The following is a 20,308-nucleotide window of genomic DNA, read 5'->3' as shown; positions in this document are numbered from 1 at the left end:
TTGCAATATATGATTTACTTTTCCAAGTACTCTTGAATACATTGCTTCATTCTGATCCTCAAAATTCTGTGATATGGGTAGAATAAGTATAAGCAGTCCCGATGTCAAACAGGGTAAGCTGAAGCTCTGAGAGGTCAGTCTCAAGGTCCCCTGGCTAGGTAGTGATGGAGCCAGGAGCAAAGTCAGCTGCTTTCTCCAAGACAGAGGTGGAAAGGAAGGAGACTCTGTAGTGGGGACCTCACCGCAGATCTTTTCCTTTTCTAATAACCGAGACAGTGAAGAAAGATTTGGGATCAATTTAGAGGCTAACTGAGCAGGTCGAGGCAGAGGAGACCAGGAGCAGGAAGTAGGAAGCGAGGAGGGAAACAGGTGGACGTTTGCATGGACACTTCCTGTTCACAAACTTCTTATGCTCCTCATTTCATTAACAGCAGCAGCGGAATTTCATGGACAATTGGCGTTGAGCACTAACTGGGAGGTAATGAGAGAGGGAGGATGCGGGTAAAGGCTGTTTGAATTTAAATTCTTTTCCTTTGGGGGGATGGGGGGGCAGATTTTTTTAAAGGCAATTTTAGTGCTGGAAAAAGTTCCCAGCAAACAGCAGTCCTCTGTAAGCAGTGTTAGGAGTAATGCCTTACCCTCAGCACACTGTGTTCTTCCACCCACCAAATCCTGGTGGTTGCCCTGAGTGAGGGATGCTGAGGGACTGGGTGTCTGACCCTGGGCAGATTCAGTCCCTCAGACTTGGGGAAACACACTGGTAGATGGTAGAAATGTGTCTACCATCAGCCATGAGCTAGAATGAGTTTCTCTGCAATAGTTATGGCAGAATCACCATGAAAAAAACTCTGTATGGACCTGGGCAGAGATGAGGATGACCTAGAAATAGAAAACTAGATTTCTGTTTTAGGAGTGTGCGATCTATTTGACAAGCGATACACACACACACACACACACACACACACACAGAGCCATGAAACATTCAAGGGGAGAAGGATAGGGGATAATGTAAGTCTGAAGTTAGAGGAGAGAGGACAGAGTCATGGGGTGATCAGGTGGTAAGGGGGACGGGGAGGAAGGCTGTTCTTTGAGCCAGGTCCTTAGACAGGGACCTACAGATTGGTGAAACAGAAGAAGACTGTGCCAACTAGAAACAGAGGCTTAGATGGAAGTGAACCCCTTCCTGAGCAGGATGGTAGGCAGGCTGGCTTGGCTAGATTGAAGGTTCTGTAATAGAAAGCAATGAGAAATGAAGAAAGTTAAATATAAGGGGAGGGAAACTTTGTGGAAGGCTTGAATTCTAATCTTAGGATTCAGGTTATGAGGCCACAGGAACTGCCATAAGATAGGATAATCAGTACAGAATTGGCTACTGAGGAGAATGAACCAGAAGTTGATTAGTTACCCAAGTGCAAGGTGATCAGGGCTCTTCTATCTGGAGAGATGGCTGTGGGCACAGATGGGGACCTAAGGGGCCATCAGGACTCTGATGGCTAATTTTGTGTGTCAACTTGGCTGGGCCACAGATATTTGTTCAAACATTATTCTTGATGTTTCTGTGAAGGTATCTCTTAGATGTTTAAAGTCTTTAAACCAGTAGACTTTGAGTAAAACAGATTGTCCTCCAGAATGTGAGTGAGCTTCATCCAATCATTTGAAGGCCCTAACAGAAAAAGACCAACCTCTCCAGAAGAAGAGAAAATCCAGCCAGCAGACCGCCTATGAACACAAACTGCAATTCTTTCCTGAGTCTCTAGCCTGCCAGAATACTCTACAGATTATGGATTTGCCAAGCCTCCACAATCATGTGAGTGTTATAGGCTGAATCGTGTCCCCCCAGAATTCGTATGTTGAAGTCCTAACTCCCAATACTTCACAGTGGGACTGTATTTAGAAACGGGGCCTTTAAAGAAGTAGTTAGGGTTACATGAGTTCATTAGGGTGGGCCCTGGTCCAGTGTGACTAGTGTCCATAGAAGAAGAGGAAATTTGGACACATATGTATCAAGAAAAGAACCACAGGAAGAAGGCAGCTATCTACAAGCCAGGGAGAGAGGCCTCAGAAGAAATCAACCTTACCAACACCTTGATCTTGGACTTCCAGCCTTCAGAACTGTGAGAAAATCAATCTCTGTTTAAGCCACCCAGTCTGTGTTATTTTGTTATGGCAGCCAGAGCAGACTAATACAAGGAGAGCAGATTATAATAAACTCCTTGAACCCAAGGGCCATGCATTAAGCCTATCTCCCAGCTCAGTGCCTTACACATGGTGCATGTTGATGAAATGTTGTGCTAGATATGGATCCCCTCCAATAGGAATGCACTGCTGAGAAGGCACAGGGGAAGATAGACTCACCTGGGATTAAGGGAACAAGAGCTCCAGGATATAGATAAGGTGGGAACTTTGTGTTCTGGTTGGAACAAGGTTCCTCAGGGATCAAGTCAAGTGAAGAACTATCTGAAACGGACTTATTTTGTACTCTCTGGTGTGCCTAACACAAGGCCTAGGACTTAATCAACATTCAATGCAAGTTTTGTTGAACGACTGACTGAATAAGTGACCAAGACAGGACTGGGAGATGGAGTGCTCTTACACCTTTTAAAAAACCCTTTAAACACACATGTATGCTTGCATGTGCTAGAAATTTTCTGAAAGAGGTTGCTAACGGTGGTTACTTCCGGGGAGTGGACTGGGTAAGAGGGCAGGATTACTTTTCACTGGATACCTCGTACTGTTTATGCATTTTCATCATGAATGCATTACTTCTGGGTCATTCAATAGCTAATTCGATGATGTGCATCCCTGGGCTGAATGAAAAGAGGCAACGGGGGCTGGAGAACTTTTTACCCCATCATTTGTCCCCTTCCAATATCCCCACAAAAACTTTTCAGCCTTCCCCAAGTGCCATGCAAACACATTGATGGAGATCAGCAAACTTGGGTCTTCATAAGCCACTCCACAGCACCCAGAGGGAACACAGGGTGATGGTGTAGAACCCCAGCACAACAAGATAGCTTTGGAAGAGCAATCGGTCAAAGCATTCCAGGAGGGCCAGCCACCCAGCCTCCTGTCGGTCCGCCTGGTCCTGGGTCTGGAAGTAGCTGCTGATTGATTGAAGCTGGGACCAGACTTCCCTCAGGGTCCATGGCTGGGCCTGGTGCTCCTGACAGATGGGGGGCTCTACATGAGAGGAAGACACTCTAGGTGAGCCAGGGGCTACCAAGGCTCCCCCCGCCTTCCCATTGAAGCCGATGACCTCAACATTCAAGAAAGATGGTGGGCAAAACTGGGCAGTGGGTTAGTTAGGATTGGGGACCCTCTCCCTACCTGCTGAGGGGAGGCAAGACTGCGCTGAAGGAACCCCTGGAGAACACAGCAAGTAGGGTGTTGTGTAAGTAGGGTGTTGAGGCTACATCTAACTGGGAGATTTTTCTGAGCTAGCAGCCAGCCCACATTGACTTAGAGCTTTAGGGGCTGGAATGGTTCTTTTTTTTTTTTTTTTTTATTGAGGTATAATTGACATATTATATTAGTTTCAAGCATACAACATAATGATTCAATGTTTGTATATATTGTGAAATGCTCACCACAATAGGCCTAGGTAATATCCATCACCACACAGTTACAAATTTTTGTTCTTGTGATGAGAACTTTTGGAATGTACTCTCTTGGCAACTTTCAAGGATACAGTGAAAATGTGGACTGCTTCATGACTTTGCATGTCATCCTTGCACAGGGGCCATGCTCACCTCTGTATCATTCCAGTGTTAGTATATGTGTTGCCAAAGGGAACACTGGGATGATTTGTATACTTTTGCACATTAAGCGATCAGATCCCAAATGTATACAAACTATTTGTGTGTGTGTGTGTGTGCGCGCGTGTGCACATGCATGCACTCTGCTATTCTGGAGTCAATGGCTCCAAACTGGAAAATAAAACAAGCTAAGGGGACTGAGGCCCTGATCTCTAGGTTGACATGCAGCTTTCTGGCAAGCCAGCAGGAGACGGTCTTCAGTCTCCAGGGAGGTAATGTAATATGCAGGCGAGGTTAAGAAGCAGGTGTTTCCATTTTTTCATACAGCTGACTCAAGACGGCCTGGTGCTCCACCCGTGGGAACTAAGGCTGAGGGTGATAAAGCAGAACCAGGCAGGGACCTCAAGGCTTCTCACAAACCTGTTACCCCAATGAGCTAGGCCCAGGGATCCATTCTAGGCCCTTCCGCATCGGTGTCCCCTCGAAGGCACAAGAAGGTCCACTCCCGCCAGCTGCACTGCTCATCATGGAGGAATTTGACCAACAGGATGGACTTGGATAAGCTGAGGACCAAGAAGGCCATGCAGACCGTGAAGAAGACCCCTGAGGGAAGGATCCAGAGGAGGTGGAGTTAACAGGGGTCTCTGGGCCTCTTCCTTCCCCATCTGAAAGGCAACATCAGATCTTGGACAGAAGTAATGCAAGACAGGTACCTAGCGACCCCAGAGCTGCTTACCAATTAGAGGGGTGGTCACTGAGCTCTTCGGCACCTCATCAGACATGTTAACCCTGAAGACAGTGTAGCCCACCAGCACGCTGGTCTTAACACAATCCTGGCATGGCAGGTGGGCGGGAGATAGAAGCTCCCCAGGTCCACGAGCATTAGGAAGATGCTGGGAATCAGGAGGCTCACAACATAGACCAGTGGGCGCCTGCGAATCACCACCTGGACAGGGATGAGGAATCTGTTGACAAGAGGGTCTAAGCCAATGCACAAATGCTTGGCCAAACCCCTAGCCAAGAACATTTTCTGCCATCCCAAAATTTCTGCATAATATGAAAAGACTATGTAGTTTAGAATAGGAGATTATCTTGCGGTTTAGAAAATAGAAAAAAATCCTTTAAGCTTTTACATAGAACTAATATTTTTTTTTTATTTTTTTATTTTTTATTTTTTGCTTTATAACAAATTTAATCAGTTATACATATACATATGTTCCCATATCCCCTCCCTTTTGCGTCTCCCTCCTACCCTCCCTATCCCACCCCTCCAAGTGGTCACAAAGCACCGAGCTGATCTCCCTGTGTTATGCGGCTGCTTCCCACTAGCTATCTACCTTACGTTCGGTAGTGTATATATGTCCATGCCACTCTTTCACTTTGTCACAGCTTACCCTTCCCCCTCCCCATATCCTCAAGTCCATTCTCTAGTAGGTCTGTGTCTTTATTCCTGTCTTACCCCTATGTTCTTCATGACATTTTTTTTCTTAAATTCCATATATATGTGTCAGCATACAGTATTTGTCTTTCTCTTTCTGACTTACTTCACTCTGTGTGACAGACTCTAGGTCCATCCACCTCATTACAAATAGCTCAATTTCATTTCTTTTTATGGCTGAGTAATATTCCATTGTATATATGTGCCACATCTTCTTTACCCATTCATCCGATGATGGACACTTAGGTTGTTTCCATCTCCGGGCTATTGTAAATAGGGCTGCTATGAACATTTTGGTACATGTCTCTTTTTGAATTATGGTTTTCTCAGGGTATATGCCCAGTAGTGGGATTGCTGGGTCATATGGTAGTTGTATTTGTAGTTTTTTAAGGAACCTCCATACTCTTCTCCATAGTGGCTGTACCAATTCTCATTCCCACCAGCAGTGCAAGAGTGTTCCCTTTTTTCCACACCCTCTCCAGCATTTATTGTTTCTAGATTTTTTGATGATGGCCATTCTGACTGGTGTGAGATGATATCTCATTGTAGTTTTGATTTGCATTTCTCTAATGAGTAAAGATGTTGAGCATCCTTTCATGTGTTTGTTGGCAGTCTGTATATCTTCTGTGGAGAAATGTCTATTTAGGTCTTCTGCCCATTTTTGGATTGGGTTGTTTGTTTTTTTGTTATTGAGCTGCATGAGCTGCTTATAAATTTTGGAGATTAATCCTTTGTCAGTTGCTTCATTTGCAAATATTTTCTCCCATTCTGAGGGTTGCCTTTTGGTCTTGTTTATGGTTTCCTTTGCTGCGCAAAAGCTTTTAAGTTTCATTAGGTCCCATGTGTTTATTTTTGTCTTTATTTCCATTTCTCTAGGAGGTGGGTCAAAAAGGATCTTGCTGTGATTTATGTCATAGAGTGTTCTGCCTATGTTTTCCTCTAAGAGTTTGATAGTGTCTGGCCTTACATTTCGGTCTTTAATCCATTTTGAGCTTATTTTTGTGTATGGTGTTAGGGAGTGATCTAATCTCATACTTCTACATGTCCCTGTCCAGTTTTCCCAGCACCACTTATTGAAGAGACTGTCCTTTCTCCACTGTACATTCCTGCCTCCTTTATCAAAGATAAGGTGACCATATGTCCGTGGGTTTATCTCTGGGCTTTCTATCATGTTCCATTGATCTATCTTTCTGTTTTTGTGCCAGTACCATACTGTCTTGATTACTGTAGCTTTGTAGTATAGTCTGAAGTCAGGGAGCCTGATTCCTCCGGCTCCATTTTTTGTTCTCAAGATTGCTTTGGCTATTCGGGGTCTTTTGTGTTTCCATACAAATTGTGAAATTTTTTGTTCTAGTTCTGTGAAAAATGCCAGTGGTAGTTTGATAGGGATTGCATTGAATCTGTAGATTGCTTTGGGTAGTAGAGTCATTTTCACAATGTTGATTCTTCCAATCCAAGAACATGGTACATCTCTCCATCTATTTGTATCATCTTTAATTTCTTTCATCAGTGTCTTATAATTTTCTGCATACAGGTCTTTTGTCTCCTTAGGTGGGTTTATTCCTAGATATTTTATTCTTTTTGTTGCAATGGTAAATGGGAGTGTTTCCTTGATTTCACTTTCAGATTTTTCATCATTAGTATATAGGAATGCCAGAGATTTCTGTGCATTAATTTTGTATCCTGCAACTTTACCAAATTCATTGATTAGCTCTAGTAGTTTTCTGGTAGCATCTTTAGGATTATCTATGAATAGTATCATGTCATCTGCAAACAGTGACAGCTTTACTTCTTCTTTTCCAATTTGGATTCCTTTTATTTCCTTTTCTTCTCTGATTGCTGTGGCTAAAACTTCCAAAACTATGTTGAATAAGAGTGGTGAGAGTGGGAAACCTTGTCTTGTTCCTGATCTTAGTGGAAATGGTTTCAGTTTTTCACCATTGAGGACGATGCTGGCTGTGGGTTTGTCATATATGGCCTTTATTATGTTGAGGAAAGTTCCCTCTATGCCTACTTTCTGCAGGGTTTTTATCATAAATGGATGTTGAATTTTGTCGAAAGCTTTCTCTGCATCTATTGAGATGATCATATGGTTTTTCTCCTTCAATTTGTTAATATGGTGTATCACGTTATTTGATTTGCGTATATTGAAGAATCCTTGCATTCCTGGGATAAACCCCACTTGATCATGGTGTATGATCCTTTTAATGTGCTGTTGGATTCTGTTTGCTAGTATTTTGTTGAGGATTTTTGCATCTATGTTCATCAGTGATATTGGCCTGTAGTTTTCTTTCTTTGTGACATCCTTGTCTGGTTTTGGTATCAAGGTGATGGTGGTCTCGTAGAATGAGTTTGGGAGTGTTCCTCCCTCTGCTATATTTTGGAAGAGTTTGAGAAGGATAGGTGTTAGCTCTTCTCTAAATGCTTGATAGAATTCGCCTATGAAGCCATCTGGTCCTGGGCTTTTGTTTGTTGGAAGATTTTTTATCACAGTTTCAATTTCAGTGCTTGTGATTGGTCTGTTCATATTTTCTATTTCTTCCTGATTCAGTCTTGGCAGGTTGTGCATTTCTAAGAATTTGTCCATTTCTTCCAGGCTGTCCATTTTATTGGCATAGAGTTGCTTATAGTAATCTCTCATGATCTTTTGTATTTCTGCAGTGTCAGTTGTTACTTCTCCTTTTTCATTTCTAATTCTATTGATTTGAGTCTTCTCCCTTTTTTTCTTGCTGAGTCTGGCTAATGGTTTATCAATTTTGTTTATCTTCTCAAAGAACCAGCTTTTAGTTTTATTGATCTTTGCTATCGTTTCCTTCATTTCTTTTTCATTTATTTCTGATCTGATTTTTATGATTTCTTTCCTTCTGCTAACTTTGGGATGTTTTTGTTCTTCTTTCTCTAACTGCTTTAGGTGCAAGGTTAGGTTGTTTATTCGAGATGTTTCCTGTTTCTTAAGGTGGGATTGTATTGCTATAAACTTCCCTCTTAGAACTGCTTTTGCTGCATCCCATAGGTTTTGGGTCATCGTGTCTCCATTGTCATTTGTTTCTAGGTACTTTTTAATTTCCTCTTTGATTTCTTCAGTGATCACTTTGTTATTAAGTACTGTATTGTTTAGCCTCCATGTGTTTGTATTTTTTACAGCTCTTTTCCTGTAATTGATATCTAGTCTCATAGCATTGTGGTCAGAAAAGATACTTGATACAATTTCAATTTTCTTAAATTTACCAAGGCTTGATTTGTGACCCAAGATATGATCTATCCTGGAGAACGTTCCATGAGCACTTGAGAAAAATGTGTATTCTGTTATTTTTGGATGGAATGTCCTATAAATATCAATTAAGTCCATCTTGTTTAATGTATCATTTAAAGCTTGTATTTCCTTATTTATTTTCATTTTGGATGATCTGTCCATTGGTGAAAGTGGGGTGTTAAAGTCCCCTACTATGATTGTGTTACTGTCGATTTCTCCTTTTATGGCTGTTAGTATTTGCCTTATGTATTGAGGCGCTCCTATGTTGGGTGCATAAATATTTACAATTGTTATATTTTCTTCTTGGATCAATCCCTTGATCATTATGTAGTGTCCTTCTTTGTCTCTTCTAGTAGTCTTTATTTTAAAGTCTATTTTGTCTGATATGAGAATTGCTACTCCAGCTTTCTTTTGGTTTCCATTTGCATGGAATATCTTTTTCCATCCCCTTACTTTCAGTCTGTATGTGTCTCTAGGTCTGAAGTGGGTCTCTTGTAGACAGCATATATATGGGTCTTGTTTTTGTATCCATTCAGCCAATCTGTGTCTTTTGGTGGGAGCATTTAGTCCATTTACATTTAAGGTAATTATCGATATGTATGTTTCTATTCCCATTTTCTTAATTGTTTTGGGTTCGTTATTGTAGGTCTTTTCCTTCTGTTGTGTTTCTTGCCTAGATAAGTTCCTTTAGCATTTGTTGTAAAGCTGGTTTGGTGGTGCTGAACTCTCTCAGCTTTTGCTTGTCTGTGAAGGTTTTAATTTCTCCATCAAATCTGAATGAGATCCTTGCTGGGTAGAGTAATCTTGGTTGCAGGTTTTTCTCCTTCATCACTTTAATTATGTCCTGCCACTCCCTTCTGGCTTGTAGAGTTTCTGCTGAGAGATCAGCTGTTATCCTGATGGGGATTCCCTTGTGTGTTATTTGTTGTTTTTGCCTTGCTGCTTTTAATATGATTTCTTTGTGTTTAATTTTTGACAGTTTGATTAATATGTGTCTTGGTGTATTTCTCCTTGGATTTATTCTGTATGGGACTCTCTGTGCCTCCTGGACTTGATTAACTATTTCCTTTCCCATATTAGGGAAGTTTTCAACTATAATCTCTTCAAATATTTTCTCAGTCCCTTTCTTTTTCTCTTCTTCTTCTGGAACCCCTATAATTCGAATGTTGGTGCGTTTAATGTTGTCCCAGAGGTCTCTGAGACTGTCCTCTGTTCTTTTCATTCTTTTTTCTTTATTTTGCTCTGCAGCAGTTATTTCCACTATTTTATCTTCCACCTCACTTATCCGTTCTTCTGCCTCAGTTATTCTGCTATTGATCCCACCTAGAGTATTTTTTATTTCATTTATTGTGTTTTTAATCGATGCTTGATTCATCTTTAGTTCTTCTAGGTCCTTGTTAACTGTTTCTTGCATTTTGTCTATTCTATTTCCAAGATTTTGGATCTTGGAAATAGAATCTTGGGTCATCTTTACCATCATTATTCTGAATTCTTTTTCAGGTAGACTGCCTATTACCTCTTCATTTGTTAGGTCGGGTGGGTTTTTATCTTGCTCCTTCTCCTGCTGTGTGTTTTTCTGTCTTCTCATTTTGCTTATGTTACTGTGTTTGGGGTCTCCTTTTTGCAGGCTGCAGGTTCGTAGTTCCCGTTGTTTTTGGTGTCTGTCCCCAGTGGCTAAGGTTGGTTTAGTGGGTTGTGTAGGCTTCCTGGTGGAGAGGACTAGTGCCTGTGTTCTGGTGGATGAGGCTGGATCTTGTCTTTCTGGTGGGCAATTCCACGTCTGGTGGTGTGTTTTGGGGTGTCTGCGGACTTTTTATGATTTTAGGCCACCTCTCTGATAATGCGTGGCGTTGTGTTCCTGTCTTGCTAGTTGTTTGGCATAGGGTGTCCAGCACTGTAGCTTGCTGGTCGTTGAGTGAAGCTGGGTGCTGGTGTTGAGATGGAGATCTCTGGAAGATTTTCGCCATTTGATATTATGTGGAGCTGGGAGGTCTCTTGTGGACCAGTGTCCTGAAGTTGGCTCTCCCACCTCAGAGGCACAGCACTGACTCCTGGCTCCTCAATTTGGGATGATTTGTTGTCTATTCATGTATTCCACAGATGCAGGGTACATCAAGTTGATTGTGGAGCTTTAATCCGCTGCTTCTGAGGCTGCTGGGAGAGGTTTCCCTTTCTCTTCTTTGTTCTCACAGCTCCTGGGTCTCAGCTTTGGATTTGGCCCCGCCTCTGCGTGTAGGTCGCCGGAGGGCATCTGTTCTTCGCTCAGACAGGACAGGGTTAAAGGAGCAGCCTCTTCGGGGACTCTGGCTCACTCAGGCCGGGCGGGAGGGAGGGGCACGGAGTGCGGGGCGAGCCTGCAGCGGCAGAGTTCGGCGTGACGTTGCACCAGCCCGAGGCGCGCCGTGCGTTCTCCCAGGGAAGCCGCCCCTGGATCCCGGGACCCCGGCAGTGGCGGGCTGCACAGGCTCCCGGAAGGGCGGTGTGGACAGTGACCTGCGCTCGCACACAGGCTTCTTGGCGGCGGCAGCAGCAGCCCCAGCGTCCCACGCCCGTCACTGGGCTCCGCGCTTTCAGTCGCGACTCGCGCCCGTCTGTGGAGCCCCTTTAAGCAGCGCTCTTAATCCCCTCTCCTCGCGCACCAGGAAACCAAGAGGGAAGAAAAAGTCTCTTGCCTCTTCGGCTGCTCCAGAGTTTTCCCGGACTCCCTCCCGGCTAGCTGTGGCACATTAGCCCCCTTCAGGCTGAGTTCTCGCCACCAGCCCCAGTCCTCTCCCTGCGCTCTGACCGAAGCCCGAGCCTCAGCTTCCAGCACTGCCCGCCCCGGCGGGCGAGCAGACAAGCCTCTCGGGCTGGTGAGTGCCGCTCGGCACCGATCCTCTGTGCGGGGATCTCTCCGCTTTGCCCTACCCAGGTATGTGGGGAGTTTCTTGCCTTTTGGGAGGTCTGGGGTCTTCTGCCCGCGTTCAGTAGGTGTTCTGTAGGAGTTGTTCCACGTGTAGCTGTATTTCTGGTGTATCCGTGGGGAGGAAGGTGATCTCCGCGTCTTACTCTTCCGCCATCTTACCCGGAAGTCTGAGAACTAATATTAATATTATTAATCATTATAAGAAGAAGCTACCATTTATTTAGCACTTGCTCTATGCCAGGCACTGGAATAAGTGTTTCATATGATTTGTCTTATTTAATCCTCACAACAACTCTGAGGGCTGGGTATTATTATTTTTTTAACGATTTTATTGGAGTATAATTGCTTTACCATGGTGTGTTAGTTTCTGCTTTTTAACGAAGTGAATCAGCTATACATATACATATATCCCCATATCTCTTCCCTCTTGCATCTCCCTCCATCCCACCCTCCCTATCCCACCCTTCTAGCTGGTCACATAGCACCGAGCTGATCTCCCTGTGCTATGTGGCTGCTTCCCACTAACTATTTTACATTTGGTACTGTATATATGTCCATATATACACTACCACTCTCTCACAGGGCTGGGTATTATTATTCCCATTTTACAAACCGGGAAACTGAGGTTCCTAGAGATTAAATTACTTATCCAAATTCCCATAACTGGTGAGTGAGACACTGTTTTAAAACCAGGTTTTACACCATAATCTTTCTGTTTAAACCATTTAGTTTGCAATATGTTGTATTGGTTTGGGTTTAGCCTCTCTTCTTACCTGGAATGCACACACTTTAGTACCTGTGTATCTGTCAGAGTCTGGTTAGGAAGAAATAGCACAGTTACACTGGGAAAGTAGAGGAGAGCTTGACAACGTGTGGGCAGGACACAGAGAAACCACAAGGGAGAGGACAGTGCCCCAGGGATTCGGGGGACCGCATCAGCTGTTCCTACCCTTAGGCCTGAAGGACCAAAGACCGGGAATGTGGTTAGAGCTTGAGGGGACAGAAAGCTGGTTGGACTTGTGGCTTCCTCTTAGGAGCACAGCCAGCTGGCGGAGACACCGTGGGGTGGGGAGAAATGGAGAGATAAATGCCCCACTCACTCTCCCCCTCCTTCCAATCTCCTGCCACTGTCTCCCCTGCCCGCTACTGGCCAAACATGACCAGGAGTCCCAACTCTACAGGCCGTAGACCAGCCTCCAGGAGCAAAAGTAGATGTGAGGTGGGGGCAACTGCAGATACCCAGCAGGACCTGCAGCACAGCTGGGCAGAGAGCTGCTGAGCAGTTTTTTTAGCTGGTAATTTAAGACTCATAAAATTACAATGATTGCTGTTGCCATTTTGTTATACCTAGCTTCTCTGGGATGGGAATAGGAGATGTCTGTGATTAACACAAAATCTATTCTCATCTTTCCTGGAGAGAAACTATGATATGACAGGGCTGTTTCCCCCATCAGACACTTACTGCTTTGCAATGACCGTTTGAGGGTGAAAATGGCATTTTTTAATCCTTCATGGGGCCAGAAATAATACCTATCTTACAGTGGGTATTCGATAAATGTTTACTGAACAAATGAATGTTCTGGGCCATGTTGCTGTTAGATTTAGAAAAAAAATAATGTCTGAAATCTCCCATTTCTCCGATTCACCAAACAGCTGAATGATTTCTATGTGTCAGATAGTGTGCTAGACACTTTTTCACATAGGATGTGATTTATTTACTCTTCACTGTCAGTTTGTTGGGAGGTAATAGAGCATCCCCACTTTATAGATCTTTAAAAATAAAGCTCAGCCCCCTAAGTAAGCTGAGTAAGTGGCAGAGCTGGGATGTGCTCCCACATCTTCTGGTTCCAAGCCCTGTGCTCTTTCCCATACAGCCTACTCTTGGTCTCATCAGACCTCTGAGCTGAGTTCAGGGTCTTCTCTCTCACCTCTGCCTCCCTCTCTGGACGAGGATCACATAGACGGGAGCCAGGGCAGAGACCAGGGAAAGAGCAGAAGGTGGTGGGCGAAGAGTCTGGCTGGGTGAGACCAGATGTCACCTTGCTGGTGAGAGCAGGGCCTCCCCCGCCTTTGGGTCTGGAAGCATGTCCTGACTCAGTGGAGTTCTGCAGACCGGAGCCATTCAGTGGATTGTAGTCTGGTTATTGTCTTTCACATGAGACATAACTGGCTGCAAATATTTAAACCAGAGTGACACTCACTGCTTTGCAATCACTTGGTTAAAATACATTTTTACCCAAGTGCAGTCAACAAGGAAAACCATGACCTGTCATCAACCTGCACCTTTCTACTCCCTTCATTGTGCTGTGACAGACATAGCCGTGGTTAGGAGGTGCAGGGGGAAGGGAGTCAAGGGGCCAGAGTCCACAGGGGCTCTTGTGTTGTGAGCCCCACCTGGGCTGTTGGTGATCTGGCCATATGGGGAGATGGGGGCCACCAAGACTGCTGTCTCTGGAGGGTAGAAGTGGGAACGGCACCAGAGACTTCATGGTGGATATTACAGAAAGGAATAAGAATACCACCCTAAAGAAAAGTACCAGTAGGCATGTTGGTTAAGCAAAAAGAGCTCAGACTTAGAGTCAAAGGAACAGCAGAGTTTCCAAGCCTCTCAATTTGATGTGCTGGTTTAAGTGATTCTGGATGGTATCGAACCTCTCCATGCCTTGATTTTTCCCTTTTTAAAAAAACAGTTTACTTTTGCCTTGCCAAGCATCTTGGGTACAATTGAGATTAGTTGTTGTACTCTTTAAATAAAGTTTCTGTGTAAATAGCACATGCTGAGATGACTCTTCTCCACCCAGAGGATGATGCAGAGAGTGAATGGAAATCTGGGACAGAACCAAAGATGGGCAGTGTGGCTCCTTAGGGTCCCTGGTTCCCAGGAAAGTGCAGTTTCACCAAACCTCATGCTCCCCAAGGTGCCACGGGAGAGGTGTGGCAAGAGCTAAGAGGCTGAGAGGCAGGCCAGCTTCATGCAGTCACAAGGAGCCCTGCACTGAGATGGGCCCATGCTTGGCTTTGTGCCATTTTGAGATTCTTAATAATTTTTAAACAAGGGGCCCTGCATTTTCACTTTGCAGGAGGCCCCACAAAGCATGTAGCCTGTCCTGTTGTGAGGATACTCCTCACTGACTATCAACAATAGCTGAAAGTAAACAGGTAGGTACAGGGGTGGACAATTAGCTTGGGCTGTGACATAAAGCAGAAAGCTCTATGTCTATGTTTGGCTTGTAAAATCGTAAAACTAGATAGACCTTCCAGAACTACCTTAGCCATTTTTCTGCCTTTTAGCAAGGATGTTCCAATTCCTAAGACAGATCAAATAATTCCTACAGTTTTGGTTTTCTTCAAGCACAAAGGACCCACCTTTTCCTTTAAGTTGATCTGGGGGCAATGTTACCTATGGACTAGACTAATTTTCTCTACAAGCCCAATGCAGCCTAAAGAAACTCTGATTTTATCCCACAGTTTTCAGAAATGTTTTGTTTTCGTGATCTCCTTTGATCCTCAAAGCCCTTTGTTCCCCCAATCAAGAAACATGAATTGAGCATGAACGGAGTATCAGGCACTATCCTAAATGATAGAGTTAGACCTGGTGACAGGACAGGTCTCTACTCTTGCCCCCCAAACCCCCAACCCACATCTTTTGGGATCACGAACCAGATTCTGATGGTTAGATATTTCACAAGTCTGCAGATCGAAGTTTGCCCCAGAATGGACCATACCAAGGGTCTATACTTGATTTGATGACAAGATTTGGGACTTTCTGAGTTTATGTTTAGGTGATATTCTGGTCTTAGAATCAGTACTGGAATGGGTTAAGACATTTGGGGATGTTGGGATAGGGCGTCTATATTTTGCACATGGGACAGACATGAATTTGGGGGAGTCAGAGGGTGGCAGATGGTACTGGGTTGAATAATGTCCCCCAAAATTCGTGTCCTTCCAGAAGCTCAGGATATGACCTTATTTGGAAATGGGATCATTGCAGATGAAATTAGTTAAGGTGAGGTCATATGGAATAGGGTGGGCCCTTAACCCAATATGACTGATGTCCTTGTAAGAAGAAGAAAAAATGGATATCCTTTGTATCCATACAAAGGATAATGCCATGTAAAGATAGAGGCAGGCATTGGAGCAATATGTCTACAAGCCAAGGAAAGCCAAAGATTGCTAGCAACCACCAAAAGCTAAGGGAGAGGCATGGAGCAGTCTCTCCCTCAGAGTGCCCAGAAGGAACCAACACTGCCAACATCTTGATGTCAGATTTCTGACCTCCAGAACTGTGAGAGAAGAAATTTCTATTGTTTTAAAGTGGTACTTTGTTATAGCAGCCCTAAGAAACTAACACAGGCGACTTGGCCAGTAACACACAGTGGAAGGATGCCACAGACTGGACTGGAATATTACTGCTTATCTTTAGTTGTGTGTCACCATCATATAGGATTAGGCACATAGTTTCTGGAGTCAAGTCCAGGCTCCACCAGTCACCCTATAACTTTGGTTAAGATATTTAACTTCTCTGCACCCCAATTCAAACACTTGTAAAAATGTGGATCCTTAGAGGCTGCATCTCATGGAGATGTGAGGGTTACAGTATGACCTCTTAAAACAGTGCCTGATTTGGAGTCAGTGCTTGGTTTTGTGGTTACTGTTACCATGTCTCCCTGGGTAGATTTTGAGGCCCTTGATAGGAACCAAGAGTCTTGTTTTATTCATGCTTGTGTCCTCAGTGCTCAGCACTGAGCTTGGTGCATGATAAGAGCACAAAAGGTGTTCACTGAGCTGTATTAGAGTCTGTTAATAATGCTTCTTTTAGCTCCAGTAGGGTGGGAGAGTGGAGTGAGCCCAAAGGGGGGCTCTTGTCTTAAGGTCAGTGTTCTGAGGGTCACCTAGAGAGGTAGGTCATGTCAGGCAGTGACCCCTGTATGCCAGGGGACAGTATGTCACCAGCTCAGTGAGACACCACTCTCTGCAGAACTGCCCCTACCTAGAGCCCATCATTTCTAATGGACTAAAGGAGCTGGTGCCTTTAAATTCCACAGAAGGGGAAGAAAAAGCACTTTGGTTTCAGTCCTTATTCTCCATTAGACACCCTTCAGGTGTTAGCAATATTATGCCACAATTTCATTATCCATTAAAGCCAGGTAATAATAAGTACACAAAGGTATTTGGAGCCTATTGATGTTAATGAAAGAGATCAATCTAATTCAGAATGTGTATGTGGAGAGCTCCTTGGAGATGGAATAGGCCCCAAGGTTAGCCTCTAATTGCCTCCTTGATGGTAGACCTCACCAGTACTCAATTTTGCATGACCATCTTTATAACATAGTTGGAATTTTGACGCCCAGACTCAAGCTTCATACAGAAGCCCATTTTCCTCCTCTCCCAAGCCCCTCCTAACATTCCCAATTCAGAAAGAATAGGAAAGTTGTGGCCATTTAAGTAAGATCCTTGCACAAGAGTGAGAGTTTCTTGGATCTAGACCATGGGTCAGGTTGTATTAGCAGAAAGTCCGAGATTCCAGGGTTACTTGAGTGACCCTGGAAAGGTTTCTAGGGGTCTAAATTCTCTCTCTCTCTTTCTCTATCTATCTATCTATCTATCTATCTATCTATCTATCTATCTGTGTGTTGTCTCTCTCCTCTCTTTCTCTCTCTCTCTGGAGTGACCTAATAGAGCTTAGAAGGATCTTCTATCAAGTTTCTGAGCTGCATTCAATGGATATCTCAACGAAATTAATCTACCCTACTCTAGAAAGGAAAATTATATCTGAAAATGAGGGTAAACAAGGCGCCTTTCTTTCCCAGATGCCCCTCTGCATTTTTCTAGGAGTCCCCTGTGGGCCTCCCAATTCTGACCGCATGAACATTTAGTCAGTGAGAGGACATCTGTGGTCGGGCTCACTTTAGTTCCCACAACGGTCCGCCCTTTTCTATCCAGCGTGAGTTCTCAAATTTTATTTCTACCGCCTCTCACTTCTACCCTCATTCTTTAACAAACAAAAAAGAAACAAAACACTACCATATAGAAATCAAATGTTCATCCTGCTGTTTCTGGGAACCAGCACCTCTGACAATGTATTGGAGGAAACCTTCCCTCCTATGGCTGCTGGATGGGGTGCCAGGCTGCACACAGACATCCTGGTAGGCAGAGGTGCCTGTGCTCTGGGCCCCCTATGGAATGCAGCCTGACTCCAAAGTGTCAGCGGTGTCCTCTGATCAACAATACATATCCTGGAGCTGCAGACAGGATTGCACGTTAGCCGTAACTAATGGGGCACCCGGAGCCTTTGGTTCAGTATCAATGGCAGCATGTACATCAGGCCCAGGCTGATGACATACTTAGAATAGATCTTTGTTCCTCCTGCCTGCCCCACCTAGCCTGGACTTGGACATAGGAGGTGATTAGATCAAGAGGGAGCTGGCCCTTTGCTGTCAGGACCCTGGCAGCCCATTGTTGGCATGGAACTGGGCTCTGAATTTCACATTATTGGCTAAAGGTCGTTGAAGGACACCAGGGTGACTTGATTGCTAAATTCAGAGTAGGATGTCTGGCACAGAGTAGGAGAACATGAGCAGACACGGTGCACATAGTGGGAATAGGGAGTCAGGGAGGCTGAAAGAGGTCAAGGGGGACAAAGAACTGAACTGGAGAGTCATTCAATCTACTTTGTCTTCCAAAGTTGCAGGAATGCTCCTGAGTCTGGCTCCCTGCCTTACCAAACACGATCTGTGGCTCTTCTCAGGATTCTTTCCCTACTCTGTTCCCGAGGGCCAGGGTGGAAGCCAGCCTGCTAGATAACCAACCTTAACCCCCAGGGCAAAGGTCCCCAGGGAGAAGTTCCAAGAGCATGAAATCTCGCATCGATGTCCCCTCCAGCCCCACTCAATGTAAACACTGAATGGAAAAGAAGGGTGGCAGTGAAGACAACAAAGGAATGGGACCTTGGTCCCTGAGATCCAGGGAGGAGATCGTCTCCTCCCTTTAACAATCTTTTACACCTCTGTTCATCATATTTAACATGGAGCTAGGACATAGCAAACCTCTTGCCAGGACTTCCCTGGTGGCGTAGTGGTTAAGAATCTGCTTGCCAATGCAGGGGACATGGGTTTGAGCCCTGGTCCGGGAAGATCCCACATGCTGCGGAGCAACTAAGCCCGTGCACGAGCTACAACTACTGAGCCCATGTGCCACAACTACTGAAGCCCGCACACCTAGAGCCCGTGCTCCGCAACAAGAGAAGCCACCACAATGAGAAGCCCATGTGCAGCAACAAAGAGTAGCCTTCACTCGATGCAACTAGAGAAGAGCCTGCGCACAGCAACGAAGACCCAACACAGCCAAAAACAAACAAACAAACAAATAAATAAATAAAGTAAAAAAAGAAAACCTCTTGCCACTGTTGAGAAGGCAATTAATATTTAGGGTAAAGGGTGACATGTAACTACAAATAATGGCTGCTCTATGGAGAGAATGAGTTTGTGCGTGTGGGAACACACACTCCTGTTTACCTGCCCTGTCTCCCATCTTTGTCTCCTCCGTGCAGTGTAGGTAATGGTGTGTGCAGCGTTCTCCAGAGTGCTTGATAGGTGACTGTGTTCCACCTTGCATGTGCTACACCCTCACATTTCCCTTTAATGCTCTCCATTATTCGGGCTGCATTAATAATGTTTGCAGGCTGATATCTTTAAAATTAATGAGGTGTTTACTCTTAGCCAAGAAACTCATTGAAATTAAAAAAGCTTTCTTTTTCCCCTCCCTTTCTCTTGGTAAAAAAGTGGACAAACAAGCCACAATGAAAGCTTTAATAAAAACCAAGCAGGATAGGCAAGAACCCAAGCCCTACCTCAAGGAAGGTATGAATTGGGATTAGCTCGTGCCCGGCGTTATACATTAGTCAGGTTCAAATCACAGCTGTGTCTAAGAGGCCCTGATTTAACAAGAGCATTGCTAGAAAGCTGCATACCACACCTTTTAACCGATGGAGGACTTCTGTGCCCTTAATAATCGCTTATTTCATCCCCACCACTCCCCTTAGCATATGATTATCCATTGTAACCATAGCACCTTAGTCTAGTCTGACTTTTCCTTCCTATTCAAAAGGTTTGTTTTCAGGAGACTTCATCTGTGTGAATTCATCTGTGCAATCCTGACCTGTCTGTAGTCTCTACTTTTCAATCAGATTACCTGGCATGAAAGACCCTCCCACTGCCCCCAGGTCCCACCACCATCTGACTTTGTGCAGAAAAGCAGTCCTGAATACTAATGACAAGTCTGCCGGCTGCAGAAACTTGCTGCAAAGTATCAGCCTTCACTGTCCTGCTCCAACTGCCTCCCAGGTGTCTGCTGGACAAATTTCCCCAGGAACAGTGCAGCCAAGGGCATTCCCGGTGGCACATCTGAGAAATTCCTGTTCTTATCACGTCGTTCTAGAGTAGTTCTCTCTGATCCGGAAACCACCAGTGGTCTCTGTGGATCCTGCAGATGATTTGTTAGCTAATCCCTCAAGATACTCAAGTTAATAATATGATAATTTTATGCATTTGAGTCTGGGATTAATTAATAATTTACTCAATTGCAAACAGGACATTCATGTTGAAGAGACACTCTTCTCCCAATTTTTTGTTGCTGTTGTTTGTGGGGTTTTTTTTTCTCTCTCTTTCAGTAGCAATTAAAAGTGAGGATGTTACATGTATTGAAAGGCTTGAAGATTCCTGCTGTAGTGGCTGGTTCAGGTCTCTGTCTGAAAACCCTTCTCTTTATATTCACATATGGAATAGCTACAGCAGGAGTCCAGGATCTATGGCTGAATCTCTGGTCTCTGAAATGCCAAAATGCAAGTGGATGTTGGAACCATTGGAATCTCCTGTACTTAGGTGGTAACGAATGAGAAGATGCAGGAGAGAGACTCCTCAGCCCAATAGAGAAGGTGAAAGACTGCAGAGAAGTGGGCA

The 20,308-nt window shown here is 44.4% G+C and overlaps 1 protein-coding gene across 1 annotated transcript in view; it reads right to left on the bottom strand.

Moving 5' to 3' along the window:
• Positions 1-2,944: 2,944 nt before the first annotated feature.
• HTR3B (5-hydroxytryptamine receptor 3B) overlaps positions 2,945-20,308 on the bottom strand; it is a gene marked incomplete at both ends in the record, with an annotated part of 40,964 nt that continues 23,600 nt past the window's right edge. The window contains 5 exon segments of the mRNA XM_082627433.1: positions 2,945-3,180; positions 4,176-4,191; positions 4,195-4,358; positions 4,492-4,581; positions 4,584-4,701. Coding sequence (XP_082483559.1) covers positions 2,945-3,180; positions 4,176-4,191; positions 4,195-4,358; positions 4,492-4,581; positions 4,584-4,701 — 624 coding nt within the window.

The sequence above is a fragment of the Mesoplodon mirus genome (genome assembly GCF_964341445.2).
Source record: "Mesoplodon mirus genome assembly, chromosome: 7".
NCBI classification, from domain to species: Eukaryota; Metazoa; Chordata; class Mammalia; order Artiodactyla; family Ziphiidae; genus Mesoplodon; species Mesoplodon mirus.
The sequence above is the reverse complement of the archived record's forward strand: the minus strand, read 5'-3'. Positions and strand labels throughout refer to the sequence as shown.